Genomic DNA, 17901 nt, shown 5'->3' with positions numbered 1-17901 from the left:
GAAGTTTGCCCGGTGTTTAGAAATCCACAGCACAAGTGCTGCATGTTATGTTCCTCACAGTGCTCACACATTGGTGCCATCACTAACGCTCTGCTGACTGTACACACAGGTAGGAGTGCTGGTGTAACAGCTGGCAGAACAGTTCTTCGCGTGCCAGGTATTGGCAAGTCGCCTTCTCTTTTAGTGAAAGCATCTGGTGTCAATAAAGCCTCATTAACCTGAAAACTGTTCCCGACCCTGTTAACTGAGGGCTGCTGCTCCTCGTCACAGTGTTCCTCTGCCTCTGTAGGTTAATGTTAAGTGAGTAACTGACTTTGCTTTTATGGTTTTACATTACAAACTTTGCCAAAGTGCCAACCTGGACAGATGGTTTACACCAAGCTTTCACAAGACCACATAAGTCAGACTTACGTACATAGAATGACCTGTCAATCACAAGCATACCCTGCTTTATTGTCTATTTTACTGTGAATGAGACCATAATTTACTAAATGAAATTAAACATAATGGTGTGTGGAAGAAGTCTTGAAACTAGAGATTGAGACCATAAAGTCATGAGGAAACTGTTCACTGAGGTCATAAACCAGTGGGGGAAGTGCACATTTCCCCTAAAGACTCTTTTTGTCACCAATGGAGCAGCCCCCATTCTAAAGAACACAGGTTCAAGACACAATGGCGTCACTTGACAGACCAAAAGTTATATACTATGAATAATGATAAAATGACACATTTTAAGGGTTGTCAGGACAGAGAGTCCTGTCAGATTACAGTACATACAGACCAGGGGAGGCTGTGGCTTGGAGGTAGCCAATGCCATCAGTGTACGAGATATGTAGTGTAAAAGTGCTTTGAGTGGTCGGAAGACTAGAAAGACGCTATATAAGTACAGTCCATTTACCAGTCCATTTACAAAGTCAATCAGAGGATTACACTGTGTTTTCTGCTCACTTCAGGGATGAGCTGCTGGGGCTAGATTTGGCCACTGTTCAAGAGGTGAGACTAAATGTAAGCTGCAGGTACTTTCAGGGGTTTCCAGCAGTCGATCATGACTGGACAAGCAAACGTGACATGACATCACAACAAGGATGTCTACAACAAACTTGGCAGTAACACTGAAGTGGTCTGAGGGAAGTGATTCAAACATTAAATGAGATCATGCATCCTGGTGGCTGAGCTTTGTTACGTGGCATAGCAGTCTCTCTCCCAAGTTTCATTGTTGTATCGCTAAACTGTATCCAATAAAAGTGAAGCAAAGCGAGCACCTGCAAAGTGGTTTTATGCATTGGATACTGGTTTCAATCAACTAATTTGATTATGATTGAGACACATTATTATTACCTGCTGTACAAAAGGCTTACAGCCTGAGAAGCAAAACACAGAGCAATCTGAGCCCTCGCCACAGCTCACAAAGCCTGCTGTATACAGTAGATGAGTGTAGTGACGTTTTTATCAACTCGGAGCTCCTCTCAGTTAGATTGAATTTAATCTGTGTTCAGCTGGATATTGTTTTGTTTGTTTTGTTTTTAATAAGATAGCAATAATAACACAGAGCAGCATGTGCAGATAATAAGCCAGCCTGCAGTCACTACACAAACAATTTAAGCTTTTATTTCTTCCTGTCCTCCAGTCAGGTTTTGTTTTTCACTATCTTCTCCCAAACATGTCATATTCAAACTATTTCTATCACTTCAATCAGCCCAATTTATGCTCCCTTTGAAGTGTGCTCTGTGCGGTTCGGACTCCAGATAATAAGAACTGGGAGATGAGATAATCGCCTGAGGACTGACTCCACTCACCAAAGAGAATCGGTCACTTTTTAAAAACATCCAAACTCAAACTTTACCTTGACAAGTATTTTGCCTTTGAGCATTTCTGGTGATGGCAGTCGTCCAGACTCCTCAGCTTTGATGTTGGACAGGTCCAGTTTGTCCCCCAGAATCTCAATCAGGTACTGGGCCATCTTTTTCTGCTGAGGAACGCTGCAGTGGTTCTCTATGGACAGGATGACCGGGTACCTGAGAGATAATTGCACAGAACAGATCAAAGTTACAAGGCTGAAAGGTCGAAAAGGACAAGTGGAGTGACAGTTTCACCTCTCTGAGAATCTGTATGAGTGACTCTGTGTAGCAGAGTTTATCACTGTAACATTGTACAACATACAACTAACACCCAATTTACACTACATGGCTGACTATGCATTTTTACATTCAAACAAAACAAGATGCCAATCCAGACAAATGTACAATGTGTTTTTAGTTTGATGAATAAAGCTGACAGGCGGCAGAGATATTAATAGTTCAGGGCTGCAAACAGATTTTTTCCAGTGTTGTGCAAAACATCAAATGTGGTTTTATTGGATTATCTGGATTTGTTAGACAGTTAGGAGCATTCTGGTCTGCATCTAACTTCTGCGGGCTTGAGTGTAGAGCCATACTTTTAGAGGGGCTACTTTTGATGCTAAAATGCTTTGCCCCCTGGGATTATTAAAGTATTTCTGAATTACTTTTGGAACAAAACTCAAACTAAATTCTAAGGGCTCACACACCTCTTACGTTTAGCCATGGTAGCATCAGGCTCCAACATCTGGTCGAGAATGAAATGTCTCAATAGCTATTAAATGAATTGCCATAAACTTTTCTACATGTATGGTCCTCAGAGGATGAATCGTCCTGATTTTGTCATAATACACATATACCATCATGTAAATAAAGTGAGAGCCTCTTAAATCATTTCCGTTTACTTCCTGTTCTTGCTTTGTGGTTCCCACTTAGTGTACACTTTTGTACATGCATGGTTACAGACTCTCTGCACTTCATTACACTTGACTTTGTTAAAGATGAAGATGACCCATTGCACATTTTCAATTGTCACATATCAATATCTGGAATTATTTTAACTATAATAATTGTGTCATGAATCTGTAATTGTTGGCACAGCTAACATTTGATTTCATTTTCTACACAAGATATCAAGAGTTTTACAGTTCAATACACAGCACGGCACTTATTTAAAGCTTTCATACTTTTAGATTTAAAAGTCAGTATGATCAGAAAACTTGTTGTTTCTAACAGCCTGTGGTCTGGGCTTAAAAAGACACTGAAGATCTAAAAGTAAAAAGACTGCACATGAATTCTCTGTGATAAATGAACATGTCTGCATAAACATCAACATTTTAATCAGGATTTTTATTAAAAGAAGCTACATTCAAGAGCAGACCCCTCATTCACATATTGGCAGTGAGGATTCTCAGTCATATGGATGCTTTCACCCTAATTTTGTCACCGCCAGCTCTGTTTTTATTAAGTGTCCTTGAAAATCTGTTGGCTCTTTGATGTTGAATGCAGCCTTTCACCCTGCTCCTTTTTAGCCAATTATCTGTGGAGTATGGTGTCCACAATTATGTTTTCAAAAACACACATTGAGGGTGAACATGCTCACAGAGCAGGATCTAAAAATAGAGTTTCTCTCTGCATCCTCCAGACTGCGTGTATGTCGATGGGATTATCACCTTCTGATGCAGATTCTGTCAGGTGGAGGAGGGTGTCTATGTGTATCATGTCTCTGTGTGTGTGTGTGTGTGTGTGTGTGTGTGTGTGTGTGCGTGCCTCTGTATCAGCACAGGTCAGAGAAGGATTTCATGTTCTATGTTGCTTTGAAGGGATATTATTTGTGCATGGTTTGTACATATAGGTGGAAGAGAAATTAAAGCAACAAAACAACAAATGCTGCCCCCATATTCACCATAAAGGCTCACTGAGGGATTTGATGCTACTGTATGACCTTTACAGTCACAATGACAGATTAAAGCCACATTCAGACAGGATCCAGCACTGTGGTGAAAACACAGTGGAGATCGTCTGTTTTGGCTGTGGTGGTGTGTCTGCCAAAAAACGCAGCGATCTGAGGTAGAGAAGCTGAACCGTCACACTGCGGCCGCCAATAAGACAATCAGTCTCCACAGTCAGCCTGAAATGCCACTGAAACTGAGGCTATCCAGATGGATTCATGGACTAAACTAAATCTGTGTCTGGCTCACAATTTACGCTGCAAAACACTGACATGAAGAGGTTTAATTTGGTTTGTGTCTGATTGTTACATTCAGCACAAATAGATCCTATCTGTACCCTAAAAAGCAGCTTGTTGAGGGTTATTCTCAAAAGCTGGGAGGGCAATTGGCTGCAATTCATTGTGAATGAAACCAGGCACCACCAACTGAGCTACAGAGACTTAAAAGTTTTTTTGTTACTTCTTTAGTTATTACTTCATTTCACTTTATTTTAAGAGTCTAAAAGAGACAACAATTTTGAAAATTGGGGCAATATTGAGTAAAACATTGCAGCCGGCTGAAATGAAACTGATTGCAACATAATCCTCCAGGGAAATTGCACACCGTTGTAGTATGTCTACTAAAAGTGTGTGAAAATATAGATATATAAAATATAGATGTGAAAATATATGCTGCCTTTACACGCCATTTCTCCTCACTGCCTCTCTAACCTCTCATAATATCTCACTTGAGTTTAAGTTATTTCGAGTTATGATGTTACAAGGTGAAATTACAGTTCTTCACTTTGATGGCTACATTGCAGCCAGTTTCACTTCTGTTGGCTGAAGCACTCTTACTCAGACACACACACAAAAATAGAAAATAGCGTACAGGTTAAAAAATACCAAAGTTCCCATTTAAAAAGAGCCAAACAGCCCGATTTGGGAAAGTTAAGAAAATCTCAACTTTATATAAATGTTTTCTGATGAAATCCAAATGACAGCCATGTGAGTGCCAATCACACAAAGCTGTGCTGTACTCAACAAATTGTGCAACTGGAGATGAACTACTTTGGCGTTATGCAAGCTGGCGGTAAATATCAGTCGTACACCTCCCTCAAGTGCTACTGTTTGTTTTCACAGGTTTACCAGCTGCTGCATATTTTGAGCTTCAAGGCGCCTCTTCGGAAACCTACAACTGACGTCACGCACGCGCTGTCCATTCTTTATACAGTCAGTGGTTTGGATTGACCGCTCCCTCATGGGTTCCGGTACAGAAACTACACAATGTCCTGCTGTGGACGGGGAGCAGCAGAATGTACTCCAGCCACTTAAAGGAATCGAGATCAGTTTAAGTGTTCCTTATATGTAGAATACTTATATCACTTCACCGTCGGCCCTTTCTAAGGGCCGTTATCTGGTTTATCTCAGTTCAGCTACCAGCATATTTTCACATCTCACTCTGTGAATTGAGGATTTTTATCAGCCAAACCAGAGTTGGTGGAACAGCAGCAGGACTTCCTTCAGCTCCAGTTGTTTGTTACTGACAAGATTTATTTATTTATTTTTATGATTTGCCCAATTTAAACCCAGTGTCAGGAAAGTTTATAAAAACTGGACAGTAACAGTCAAATTCTTACCAATGTGCACAAAATCAGTGAATTCTCAGACTGCACCCAGGTACACTCTAAGATCAAGCATGTCTCTGGTTTTTGTGCAGATAGTCAGCTAACAGTGGCTAAACAGCCACAATATATCAGCCTATCAGGGAAAGCCTTTACAACCTGGCTCAGTGCATCGTTTCCACATGTAAAGGAAACTTTCAAACATATTAAACCCAACCAAGCTTGCGATTGGATTCCAAGCGTCATTTCCCCCGTTTTTCCCTGTGGTTTTACAATCCAACAGCCTGTGTAATGCAGCACTGTAATGTGCACTGACAGCATACACGCACCTTTACTGCGGGGTTATTTCCCCACATGTGTGACGACAGCGAATCAAATAAATAAGTAGAAGGGTGAGAAAATATTAAAACAGAGAGAGAGAGAGAGAGAGAGAGAGAGAGAGAGAGAGAGAGAGAGTGTGAGTGTGAGTGTGTGTAGAAACATACTCATTCTTGACGAAGGCGTATTTGTTGATGGTCTCAATGACGTCTTTGAAGAGGATCTTGGAGGTGAGGGTGTAGCCATGGTGGACGATGGGCTCACCGTCCTGACCGTCCCAACAGTCCACTGCCAACACGAAAAAAAAAAAAAGACAAGAGGAGACAGTGTGAGGAGGACAGCCATCGGGAAGCAAACCCAGAGTTTGATAATGATGTTTACGCGGTTGCTCAAACTGTCCTGACCTCATAAAAATTCCACGTGCAGACACAAACCATCAATGATTGCATCTACTGACAAATATTGTTCATGGATCAAAGCCTGATATCTCTTTCCTCTGTGCTGTAAAAACACAGTAATGAGCCACACTGTTACACCGGGTGACATGTTACCATCAAAACACACACACACAAACACACACAGTCATTTATTTTGACTCAGATACACGTACAAATGTGGATTAATCCATCACTGAAAATAGTCCCAAATAAATGTTTCACCTCAGATATCCACTGGATGTGTGTCCACAGTGTGTGTGTGTGTGTGTGTGTGTGTATTAGATCAGTGGAAAAGTGGCAGAATGCACTAAAACAACATTTTTGGGTCCTATTTGGGTCTTTACAAGTATGCGCTAAGTCAGGAATTGAAAAAGTTTGGACGCTTCGAAGTCAACCAAACTTTCACATGCAACATTTACATGAGGGAGCCTGCAACAAAGAGAGAGTAACAAGGTCCTGCTTTAACTATTCATCATGTTAAAGTAAGGACTTGTGTTATTACTTTATAAAATTAAACTTTAAAATCTGTGTTACACTGTATTCTGTGACCTGTAGCTGTGCAAAAAATATTCCGCCTTAATCCTCGTCTCTGATGCACAGCTCATTTATTTACTTTGTCTGGTAGAATCCATTATTCACTTTTCATCGGTTGTTTACGCTGTGTTACATGCAAATGAATAAAAAGAATGTTTGCACGTGTAATGTCGATGTCAGTGTATGTTCCACATGTCCATGCTGACCTTCCACACAGCGACAGCCGGCCTGCAGCACCCAGGCGTACATGTCCACCCTGGACTGTGACATCAGCTGGTCACCCATCAGGTAGGTGTTGTGTGAGGAGGCGATGAAGTAGTTGCACAGCGACTGGTTCATGTCCTGGATCACGTTGTAGTGTTCTGGGTTGAAGATGTCCCCCGCTGGACTGCGCATGTAATTTGTAAAACCTGGAAGTTAAAGTTAAACAAAAAAAGTGTTATTATGTATTAATATATATTATTATATATTGTAAAATCTAATTAAATAAAAGGGGAAAGATGGGGAAAAATGCTGGTGGAACAATGAATGAGGTTTAATGTCAATACATTAGTAACATGACTGATGATCTACAAAGAGCATCCGGAGTGATGTTTCTCAACGTAAAATGAGAAAGAATCTGTGGATTTCATTGTCTACACTTCATAATATCATCAAAAGATTTAGATGAAATCTCTGTATGCAAGAAACAAAGGCTCAGAAGTAATGTTGGAATGCCGTGATCTGTCAGACAGCACTGCATCAGAAACAGACTGTTCTAGTTCTGTCGTGGACATCGCCGCATCGTCTGTGAACACAGTTCATCACTGCATCCACAAATGACAGCTGAAACCCGTCCATGCAAGAAGACAAGCTGATAAACAGAGTAGTAAACATGACCCTGTCCAAACTTTTCTGAAACGTGTTGCTGGCATCAAATCCAGAATGTTCAGATCATTTTCCAGACACAATCAAACATTCAATAAGTTGTTTTTGTGCCATCTTCATTCAAATATGGGATTTCAATGTTTTCCACATCACATTTTGTTTGTTGAACTTTTTTGGAAATGGGGTTGTATGAACTGTTTTAAGGATGAAACACACATTAAATCTGACAACACTAGTTCACAATATAATAACACTTATTCTCAAACCATTAACAAAAAACACCAAAGAGTGTGATGTAATCAATGTAAATAGCAGCAGGGATCACTTGGTGGTTCAGCACGATATATTTCCTTTTCCTGCTCCAGTAACTCCCGAGAACTTAGATGTTTAATGCTTGGAATCTAGTCTGGCTAATGTTAGAGAAATACGCTCAAAAATGTATTGTACATATGTGTATTCGTACATTTTATTAGCAAAACAACTCCCTCTTCACCAAATTAAGACGTACTAAAGCTTTTGTTGTACTTTACCAACAAACAATCAATGCCAACAAAAGACTACAGACTTTTAGATATACAGTACACTCTATAGAATATATACAGACTAGACTGCAATAACAATGCACATACTGCATCTGTATATTACAGTTTGTACTGTTTCCAATGACATCTCAAACTGTCCAACACTTTGCAGCAGTAAACAGGCTCTCGCTGCGAGCTTGTCTCCGGAATATTCAGACTATGATAATAAAAGCTGATTCTTTAAAGCAGAACTGGTTGGCCTAGTTAAAGACACAGCAGATAAAGGGTTAGCACAACTTGTAGGGAAACATTTGCACAACAAAGCACAGAAAATAACAGTGTTTGGTTTAGTTCTGAACACAGACAGAGAGATGTTTGAATCAAAGTGGACTTACCATCAATTCCCAGAACTCCTTGCTTCTGGTTCTCAGAGCACGGCTCGAATTTGTTGATAATCTCCAGGCAATGGTCCTTGGTCACCTTTGTCATCTATGAATTACAGAAATGCATATCAAACATTAATACAACACACTGTATATGATGAAAACAGAATACTAATAAACATATTCCTCATAAAGAAAATCCCCCTTTGAAAACACTGGGGAAGATTTATGAGGATGAGTGAAGGATAATCCAGTTAAGAGAGCTCTCTTCATCCTGCCTGCAAGATCTGTTTGTCTGGTAACTGCTCTTAAAAGCCACCTGATTGGTCAATCGCATCCCATCTCTGTTAATGATTTAAAGGGGGGTGGGGTATTTGTTTATGACAATTTAAACAATGTAAGATTAGAACAAGGCCTTAGTGAGGTAACCTGGTCAGACATTATTTTCATTTTAGAACATGTTTTTATTTATTTTTATTCCACTGCAGTGAGTGTCTGAAATTGTGTCAGATGGAGAACACTCGCTACCCATCAAACCATAGTCCAGATGAGAAATGCTGTGTAGAGAACACACACGCACACACGCACACACGCACACACACACACACACACAGTCACTGTGGACTGACACCAAAGAGTTACTTGAGCATCACAGAGCTTGCATGCTGCTGTCAGCTGTACACTGAGACGTATCTTTTTAATTGACATAATATTTCATAAATAGTGAATATTTGTCTCTTATGTTATGTAAACCCGAATCTTCACCATAATTAATTAAAACAATTTAAAGATGTTATTAGTTGCAAATGAGATTTACTCCTGAAACAAATGCAAAAGGACTGAAAGACACAAACAACAACGATGACAAACATCTCTACTGTATGCTGTATTTTCCAATATTGCTGTAACTAACCTTTATTTACCTTCAGTGCAGAGAGAACTGAGTCTTTTTTTGAAACAGGCTACACTCTGAGACTTTGTCTTTAGTATTAGTATTTTCAACCATTCTTCAGTTTCACTATGTTGGGTTAAGCGTGTTAGCATGCTTACCATTTACTAATGGACCTTTTTTATAGCAGCCACTTTGACATGATAGTGTAAAGAATGGCGTCACCCACAGGTATCCAAAGTACCAATATGTGTATAATATGTGGCACTACCAGTACCAGAGGGGGCAATATGCATTTAACAGTTGTAATACTAAAGTTGAGTAGTTTTTCTGGCATGTGAAGAATGAAGAATTTATGAATTTATGGCAGAATTGTTGTAGTGGATCACATTGGATTGTACGAGTGTACCTTATAAAGTGGCTGGTGGGTGTAGATTTTACTGAATACACCATGGGAGCCATGGGAGCACCTCCACCCCATCAATGTTTTTTCATGAGCCTTTAAGCAGCTTGAATATTATAAAAACACTTTTAATTCAGGTGCAGGTCTATGTAAGTCTGCAGTAATAGCCTAACAGTAGCTAACAGTATTCAAAATCTGCAGCCTTGGGAACATAATTTAGTTGATCCTGGATATTGTTGCCTTTAACACATTTCAGTCTGTCAGTTCCAGAGAAATACAGTAAGACAGCTGAATACACAAATTAAAGCGTTTCCCATCCTCTTCTTTCTTATCTGAAGTGCAAACAACAAAGTGTGTACTTAATGATACCAGCAGACAACTCTTGGCACTTCAAACAAATCGCTTCACGAAACTGCTTCCACCTCTCCGCAATAACAGAAGAAGAAAAGCCATTGTATTCACAGCGGCAGAACTAAACACTGAGTATAATTGGAAAAAAATACAGCCTGCCTGAGTGGGGCCGATGTTTAGCTATCCAAACAGAGCCTTCTGCTTTTAGAAATGACTGTTTCAACACATTAAAATAGCCAGCCAGGGTGCAAATTAGCTGAGGGAGGACACACTGGGTGTTTAAAAAATTAGCAAATGAGTGCAACAGCTCGTTTTTTTTTCCAGTGATGGTATCATTAGCAAGGAGATGTACTTCATCTGAAAACACTTTACAGCTGCATTTTAAGTATTAGTGTGAGAGGTACTAATTCTGATATCCTTGTAGAGCCCTTGCTGTCTACATTTCCCCACATTAAGCACCACTTCGTGGCCCAATGGCTACTCAGTTCATCTTTTGACATCCCATCCTCGGATCATGAAAGTCAGCAAGATTCATCCTCTGCGAACCAATGTTTGTAAAAAAATGTCACTGCAATCAATCTAATAGTTAATAAGACAGTTCAGTCCAACAAATAGACATCCCTAGAGCCTAGCCATGCTGCCAACATAAGATTGTGTACATTCTTTACTTGTATTTTTTGATATTTGATATTTTTTATGCCAAGTGCAGTGCCAGAGGGGGCAATAAACATTCCACTGTAGATATGAGCAGCAGTACTCATCGGATAATTTCTCTTTTTCAGGCGATGGTATCATCAGCCAGGAGATGTACTTCATTCAGAATCCCTTTATAGCTGCATCTCAAGTGCTGTGATGGTATGAGTGCTAATATGCCTGTAGGGCCCTTGCTGTCTACATTAACCACCACTTCATGGGCCCAGTGGCTACTCAGTTAAGCGTTTGACATCCCACCTCATAGAAGCTAAAAACAAGAAGCCTTATGGGACACCTCTGTTTAAGTTTCAGTTGCAATCTAAGAGGAAGGAGTGGAACAGTGAAGCTACAGAGGATCTTCGTGCATACTTGGACTGTACTGACAGGGCTGTCAGTTTCTGCTAAACTGGCCCTTTGTCCCCGCACCACAGTGAAGACTCAAAGAAGCCAGACTAGAATCGGACAGTCTAGATTCCACCTCAGAACCATGACTGACCCACTCCCAAATACCCCGCAGTTCAGCTACAAAGCCAAGAGGTCTGCAGACACCATCAACACGGCACTCCACTTCATCCTCCAGCACTGGGAATCTATACTAGGACATGTTTTAGCTTCACCATTAAGAGCATAATCCTAGCTCTGCTGCAGGACAAGCTCTTTCATCTGAATGTGCCCGACAACACCTGCAGGTGAATCATAGACTTCCCGTCTGTCAGGAGAAAGCATGTGAAACTGGGGAGAGACATTTTTGACTTCCGGACCAGAACCCCCTAAATTAAGTGTCCTTGCCCCTCTGCTTTTCTCCCTGTACACCAACAGTTGCACCTCCTGTCATTAGTCCGTCATACTTCTGAAGTTTCCAGATGGCACCACCCTTATTGGACTCATCTCTGGTGGGGATAAGTAAATCTACATATACTTCCTATGGCAGCTGAGAAAGTACAACCTGCCAATGTCGATGATGGTGCACTTCTACGCAGCCATCATCCAATCCATCCTCATCCCCTTGGCATGGACAGATTCGGCATATCATTTGCAAGGAAGAGGAGGAGGACGAAGAAGACATTTTACATGTACACAGGCCCCAAATATGCACATACAGTTGTTAGTTAGAGCTAAGTGATGGGGCTGCCACACAGTCAGGCACCCTGAGCAGTAATGGTGTATTAGTCAAGAGAAACTCTCCAATGTCAAGAGGTGAACGGACCCCCTTTCCAGCTAACAGGTCCGTCCATGCCGGACTTGCTCATCAAGACCAAACCTTCACCCAACAAGTACGGTTTCGTCCCAACTGCAGCTGGGCTCATTAGCAAGGCCTAGGACCTCTACTGACACTGACTGTCATCTTAAGTAAGCTAACATCTGCATCACCCTACAGGCATACATAGCCATAGTTTATATAAATAAGGTAGAAAACATGGATATGCTATAGTATGTGCATGGGATAAAACGTATACTTCTTTTGTCATTTATGTGTTGACTTCACGATTTCAGAAAGAACAACAGGGTGCATATGAGCAAGTCTCAGATACAGTAAAAAAGTGACAGAGGAAGATGAAAAGGACCATTTGGGATGGTAAAGTCTTCAAATAAAGGTAATATTGGATGAGGACACAGCAGCCCAGTCAATAGGTAATTATAGAGAATTTATCTCAGCTGTGTCTGCTAGCACCAATTTGGCATCACTGGCAAAATGCAGGTTGAACTTGTGTTCCCGATCCTAAAGTAAGTACGGTAATACTTTTCAACCCATTTTCCACCCAAACTCTTACTCACCATTCAGCTGCCAGAGCAGTATTCCATTGCTGACTGTGTTTTGGAACAGCTCTAGGCCAGAAACTATTAATGAACTATCATGAGGCTGCTGATATAAACAAACTATCTATTGGTTGTCAAATCCTGTGGTAGAAATGAGCTATGTCAACGTGTTATTGACCTGCTTCTGTCTTGACAATCACACATGCAGATGTATAATGTATTTAATACTCTATTATTATTATTGTGTGGTTTCTGACACTGACTGATGTTCACTGTTCATCAAGCCTGTGGAAAACTGTTCTTGTGTCTGGTTGTCTTGGCGTAAAGTGTTACCAAAGATTTTCTCTGCAGTGCTGACTGTCCATTTCACTTTGTTTGGGTAATGTAGGCACCAGGTTTTGTCAATCTAAATCTAAAATGTCCATCAAGAGCCCTATGAGAGCAACGCTCAATCGATGGTGTGTCAATCTTGGTAGAAATGGAATAGCTCATATGCTGAGTCTGTGTGTACCTTTTGTTCAGTCTCCAGGAAGCGGGTCAGGTCATCTGTGTCGAGGTGATCTTTGAGGTTGCTGTAGGTGAGCATGAGGAGGTACAGATCCCTGCGGGTCGACATCATCTTGTAGAAGGAACAGAACTCCTCGAAGCCCAACGTCCCCTGGTTGTCATCTGTATCTGCCTCCTACAACAGGGACAGAGTTTCTTTTTTTCACTTTGAAGAACTTCAAATGTTCCTCCAGGCATGAACAGCATGTTGTCCATGTCTGTGATGTCCAATGACGAAACATACACAACATATATAATTGAAGGAGAACTCCATGTCATTTAGTCATATTTAGTCAAACTCAACCTTCCTGTCTCTTTGTGTGAACATTTTACTGTTGTTGTAGATAAAACACTTGACATATTAGTCTTTTAGTTTTACTCGTAGACAGACAAAACTTTGTGAGCCAATTAGACTTTGTCAAAACCAAGTCGTCAAACCTCGACAAACAAGCTTATGGGCTGAAATATGTGCCACCAGCAACTGAATGTGAATCATTTATATTTGAATTGCTTCACTTGAATAATTGCATTAAAAACTGAATTTGAATCACATCATTTGAATTTGTATTGTTCAATTTGAACGATTGTATTGAAAAACTGAATCTGAATTGTAATTTGAAATTTAATTTATTAGTTTGGAACTGAACATTCAGTTCTCACAATTTAATTTCAATTTTCTGTGACAAACATCCAGGTACTTGAGGCAGAGCAATCAAGTGCAGATCTTCAGCCAATCAGCACCTATGTGTGTGTGTAAAAAATGGACGTCCAGATTGAATTCAAATCAGGACCTTTGCTTATTTGCCATTAATAAACACACAGCACTTACACAGAATGGCCAAGATGTCAATCAATAAATAAATATAATAATAAATAATAAATAAATATAATTTAAGAATTGGCTCCTATACCAACTGTTGCTGTCATATTATTTTTATCCCTCTTGGCTGAACTCCTGAGGTGGCAGGGTGCAGGGCTCAGCTCCAGCACTGCGCCTGGTGGTACCAGAATGACAGAAGCATGCAGGAAAAGAAGTCATGGATGAATGAGATTTTTTTTAAAAGACTGTTGTCTTTTCTCTATTTGTCAATGAAAAAACGTTTTTGTCTCTTATAGCCTCTTTTGTCTCATTAACAACTGCCCCTTAAATTATTACCTACATGTACTCACCTAAATGTCTCCAGCCCATGACAACATGTTAGGTTTGGTTTCTGAGTCAGCCTATAAATGGCTACGGCCATGTTTGTGTACCAGAACGAGGTTAACGAGAGCACTGCAGTGGGTCACACCATGTAATCTCTCCCTCAGTTTACTGAGGCAGTGTGTAACCAGCTCCATATGCCAAGCAGCACTTGAGCCAGCCACTGTAGTGCAATGACGTCTTTGCTAGTTAGAGCTCGACCTCTGAGCAGCTCACCACACTACACACACTCGACTTCAAACAGCATGTTACAGACTGATACAGAGATCTAAATTTATTCTTTCCTTTCATGATTCTTCAGGATTTTATTTGACTGTATCACATTTAACTGCACAAAAAAGTGCGCTGTGGGAATACTTTAATAAATGATTTGTAAATCGTCCGGACTGCAATTTAATTTTGGTCCATCATGGTTCCCAGAGTTCAGCTATAAATGAAGTGCTGCTCTGCGTCCCCTGCTGCACACCTCCCCACAGCGAATAAATATTATTGTAGCTTTAAATGGAGAGATTGGGATGTAGAGAGTTAATAACATCTTTCCTTGAGGGATCCTTTTTAAAAATTCAGTGTTTTCTTCTCATTGCTCTGTGAACTCTTTGCTTGTTTTATCTGCGTACTGAAGGATGAGAGTTGAGGCTCTGTGAATACAGCTTTGTGGTATGCTTATCCTAAAGATTCTTAAATAAAAGGGGCTTTTCGGTCTGCTAGGTATAGATTTATTCACAAAGAAAACTTGGAATGGAATGATGAGGTTGTAGCAGAATGTGTACGTCGATAGCAGAAAAAAGGTGTGCAAGCCTTTAAGCCACCTCCACTAATCGGGCTGGAGCACTGGTGCGAGTCTTCTGCACTCCAAACTCCCTAAAACTTGATATGCTAACACATTTAGCTTCCCAACTGTCACCACCATGTTTCTCTGCCTGACACAGCTGACACACAGGAAGCCAAATGACTCAGAGACACAAGACAAACACTTTATATCACCAGACTCGGCTGCTGATTTTGTATACATGTCACTTCGTTGTGACAGAGTGACAGGCACAGATGCAGTATGACTCATATGGCAAGAGTTATTAGACTGAGAACTCAGACAGCACTGAGTTGTGGCTGCAGTCAAACAGAATCATTTTGCTCTCGTCTTTTATTTCTACAAGAATCAGTGGTAACCAGTTCCTGAAATGGCCACTTGAGGCTGGCCACAAAACAAGTCAATGTCCATAAGTCCCCATACTAAAATGCCAAACTTCAGCTTATTTCCTCGTTCATGGCAACTGTACTGAATCTGAATTCTGAAGGATGGTCAGTTCGATTATCTACATGGCTGACCGAGCTAACAAAAGTCAACGGTTCAAGAAAGTCCATAAGTCAGCTGATGAAGGCAACATCAGAGGCTGTGCTCAAACCCGGTCCAGTCCAGCTGCTTTGTCCAACTCTGTCTGCTCAATGCAGATTCAGTTAGCAGCAGTTTATTATCGATTAGCTACACTAGAATGTTGTTAAGATAAATGAAGATGACAGAATTGAAGCTGAGCAGCCAGAGGACATCAGAAGGAAAATCAGCAAATATATTCTGTAAAAAAAATCAAATCCAGTTTCACAAAAAAAAAAAAAAATCACTGAATGAAGTTAAAGAGTTGTGCTTTTGTAGAAATCAGTGACGCCCGGCATGTAGCAGCCCTCAGAATCACTGATAGACTTCATCACAGGAAGCACAGCAAAATTGCAAAATTGCTACACGCCTTTCGAATGCAGGATGAGTCATCAGTGACTTTTTTATGGTTTATCAGGAAATGACAAACTAAAACACCATGAAGAATACCTGAAAATATCATTGCTGGTATAGATACTGGATGATAGCTGACAAATCCAATAAAAATGCTTAAAGTAATTCATAATTAAGAATATGGCAACTTTGACAGGTGGATTGTTTGAACAACCAGGCTTCATTAAAACCACCTCAGCTCCATGTTTCCCCCCCCCCCCACCATTTTTGGATTAACCCAACAGGCCAAGATGGCAGTGGCCAGAGCAATCCAATTGACCTTCACAAACAGCTCCTGAACCTGTTGTATAGTTGCTCATTCTCTGACGTGATGGAATTCTTTTCAGGAGCAATCATCTTATTCAGGACACATCGGAGTCCCAGAAGGATCACAAAAGTAAGCGGAATCACACGGCTGGTGAACAGAGACTTTTTATTGGGCAGAAAACATCAATCTAGTCTTATTCATTGTCATTCATTATGCATGAAGCCATGCACTTAAGTTGTTAGCAGGCTTGTGCTCTGTGTTTTAGCTTGTCAGCGATTATAGATGAATCCATCCGTTGGAATTACAACTTCCGCTTCCGACCAAGTGTTCCCTCCACATGTACGTCTGCAAGCATGCGTTGTGATAAATAACAGAGCGAAGAAGCCTTCTTTCTGCTCTCATTCACGACTCCAGCTATCACATCCAACCAGCTTCCTGTGACTTGCGTGCACCAACAACACAGCATGCCTCTGCTCCGTCAGCACAGAACTAGGAAAGGTCTTCAGGCCACATAATGGAGTTAATGCACAACTGCAGGGCATTTCCTAATCAGGAAGTAAATCAGGGCCTGACCTGATTTACTTTCAAGGATTCTGATGAATATAATACTCTTCTGCTTAAGAAATATCCATTCCCCGGGCCTAAAGTTCTGTTGCTGAGCCACTAACGTCTTCATATTATTTTTCATTCAGCAAATAAAACTGTAATTGATAAATCCTGGAGGCACCATCCATGAATTTCCAATTCATTCACTGTATTTAGGTCAAACAGAAATCTCAGACAAAACATTTAAAATCTTAGACATATGAATAATGGTATTCAATTATCAAGCGGCCAGTCACAGTGTTTAAAAAGCACAAAGGTTAGAAGGTTAGTCAGTTAGGCAGCTCTGAGGTTTAGTTTTTCCACTTTGCTTCTGTCTCTACATTCCCCCCTGTGCTATGGTTGAGTCTTAATTAAACATCTGAGACATGAGGCCTCCTGGTGCACAGATGGGAAAATCAGAAGCACTTGTAAAAGTACCCAAGACACACTAGAGACAATTTAGACTAAATTGCAGCCAAAACTACAGCACTAAACTTGAGCTTTTTATAGCTGGCTAACGGTGAAGTGGTTCTGCTTAAATATGGAAAACGCTCTGTGAGGTAAAAGCGAAAAGAGAAAGTACATGGTGACTTTAACTGCTACAGCAACAAACTCACTGCAGCTGCATCTCTGACCACAGCAGATCATTGTGTTAGTTAGTGTGGCTGCCGGTGCTGCAGGGTTCTTAACAAAAACCCATCACAGGCAGCAAAGGCTGCTGGTGAATGTCTATAAATTGGATATGACTTACAGAATTCTACAGTAAAGGTTCTGGATGGATGTAATACATTTAGTCTATGCTGTATGCTCATCTTTCAAGGTTTGCCCACTAGAGAGGGCAGTGTGTGTGTGTGTGTGTGTGTGTGTGTGTGTGTGTGTGTGTATAATATATATATATATATATATATATATATGATAATAATAATCATCTGTTTAACCTTACCTTTGTATGTGAGGGATGGGGTTAATGTATATTGCATACTATTTTCAGAATT

The 17901-nt window shown here is 40.5% G+C and overlaps 1 protein-coding gene across 4 annotated transcripts in view; it reads right to left on the bottom strand.

Annotated features, from left to right (window-relative positions):
- The window catches only part of plch2a (phospholipase C, eta 2a), a 176615-nt gene that overhangs the window by 20133 nt on the left and 138581 nt on the right, over nucleotides 1-17901 (bottom strand). For all 4 annotated transcript variants that reach the window (XM_019265044.2, XM_019265047.2, XM_019265046.2 and 1 more), the window contains 5 exons: nucleotides 13056-13226; nucleotides 8463-8556; nucleotides 6886-7089; nucleotides 5876-5996; nucleotides 1844-2015 (listed from right to left, as the gene is read on the bottom strand). In XM_019265044.2, coding sequence (XP_019120589.2) covers nucleotides 1844-2015; nucleotides 5876-5996; nucleotides 6886-7089; nucleotides 8463-8556; nucleotides 13056-13226 — 762 coding nt within the window. The remainder of the gene's footprint in view (nucleotides 1-1843; nucleotides 2016-5875; nucleotides 5997-6885; nucleotides 7090-8462; nucleotides 8557-13055; nucleotides 13227-17901) is intronic.

This window comes from Larimichthys crocea, chromosome XV (assembly GCF_000972845.2).
Source record: "Larimichthys crocea isolate SSNF chromosome XV, L_crocea_2.0, whole genome shotgun sequence".
NCBI lineage: Eukaryota > Metazoa > Chordata > Actinopteri > Sciaenidae > Larimichthys > Larimichthys crocea.
The sequence above is the reverse complement of the archived record's forward strand: the minus strand, read 5'-3'. Positions and strand labels throughout refer to the sequence as shown.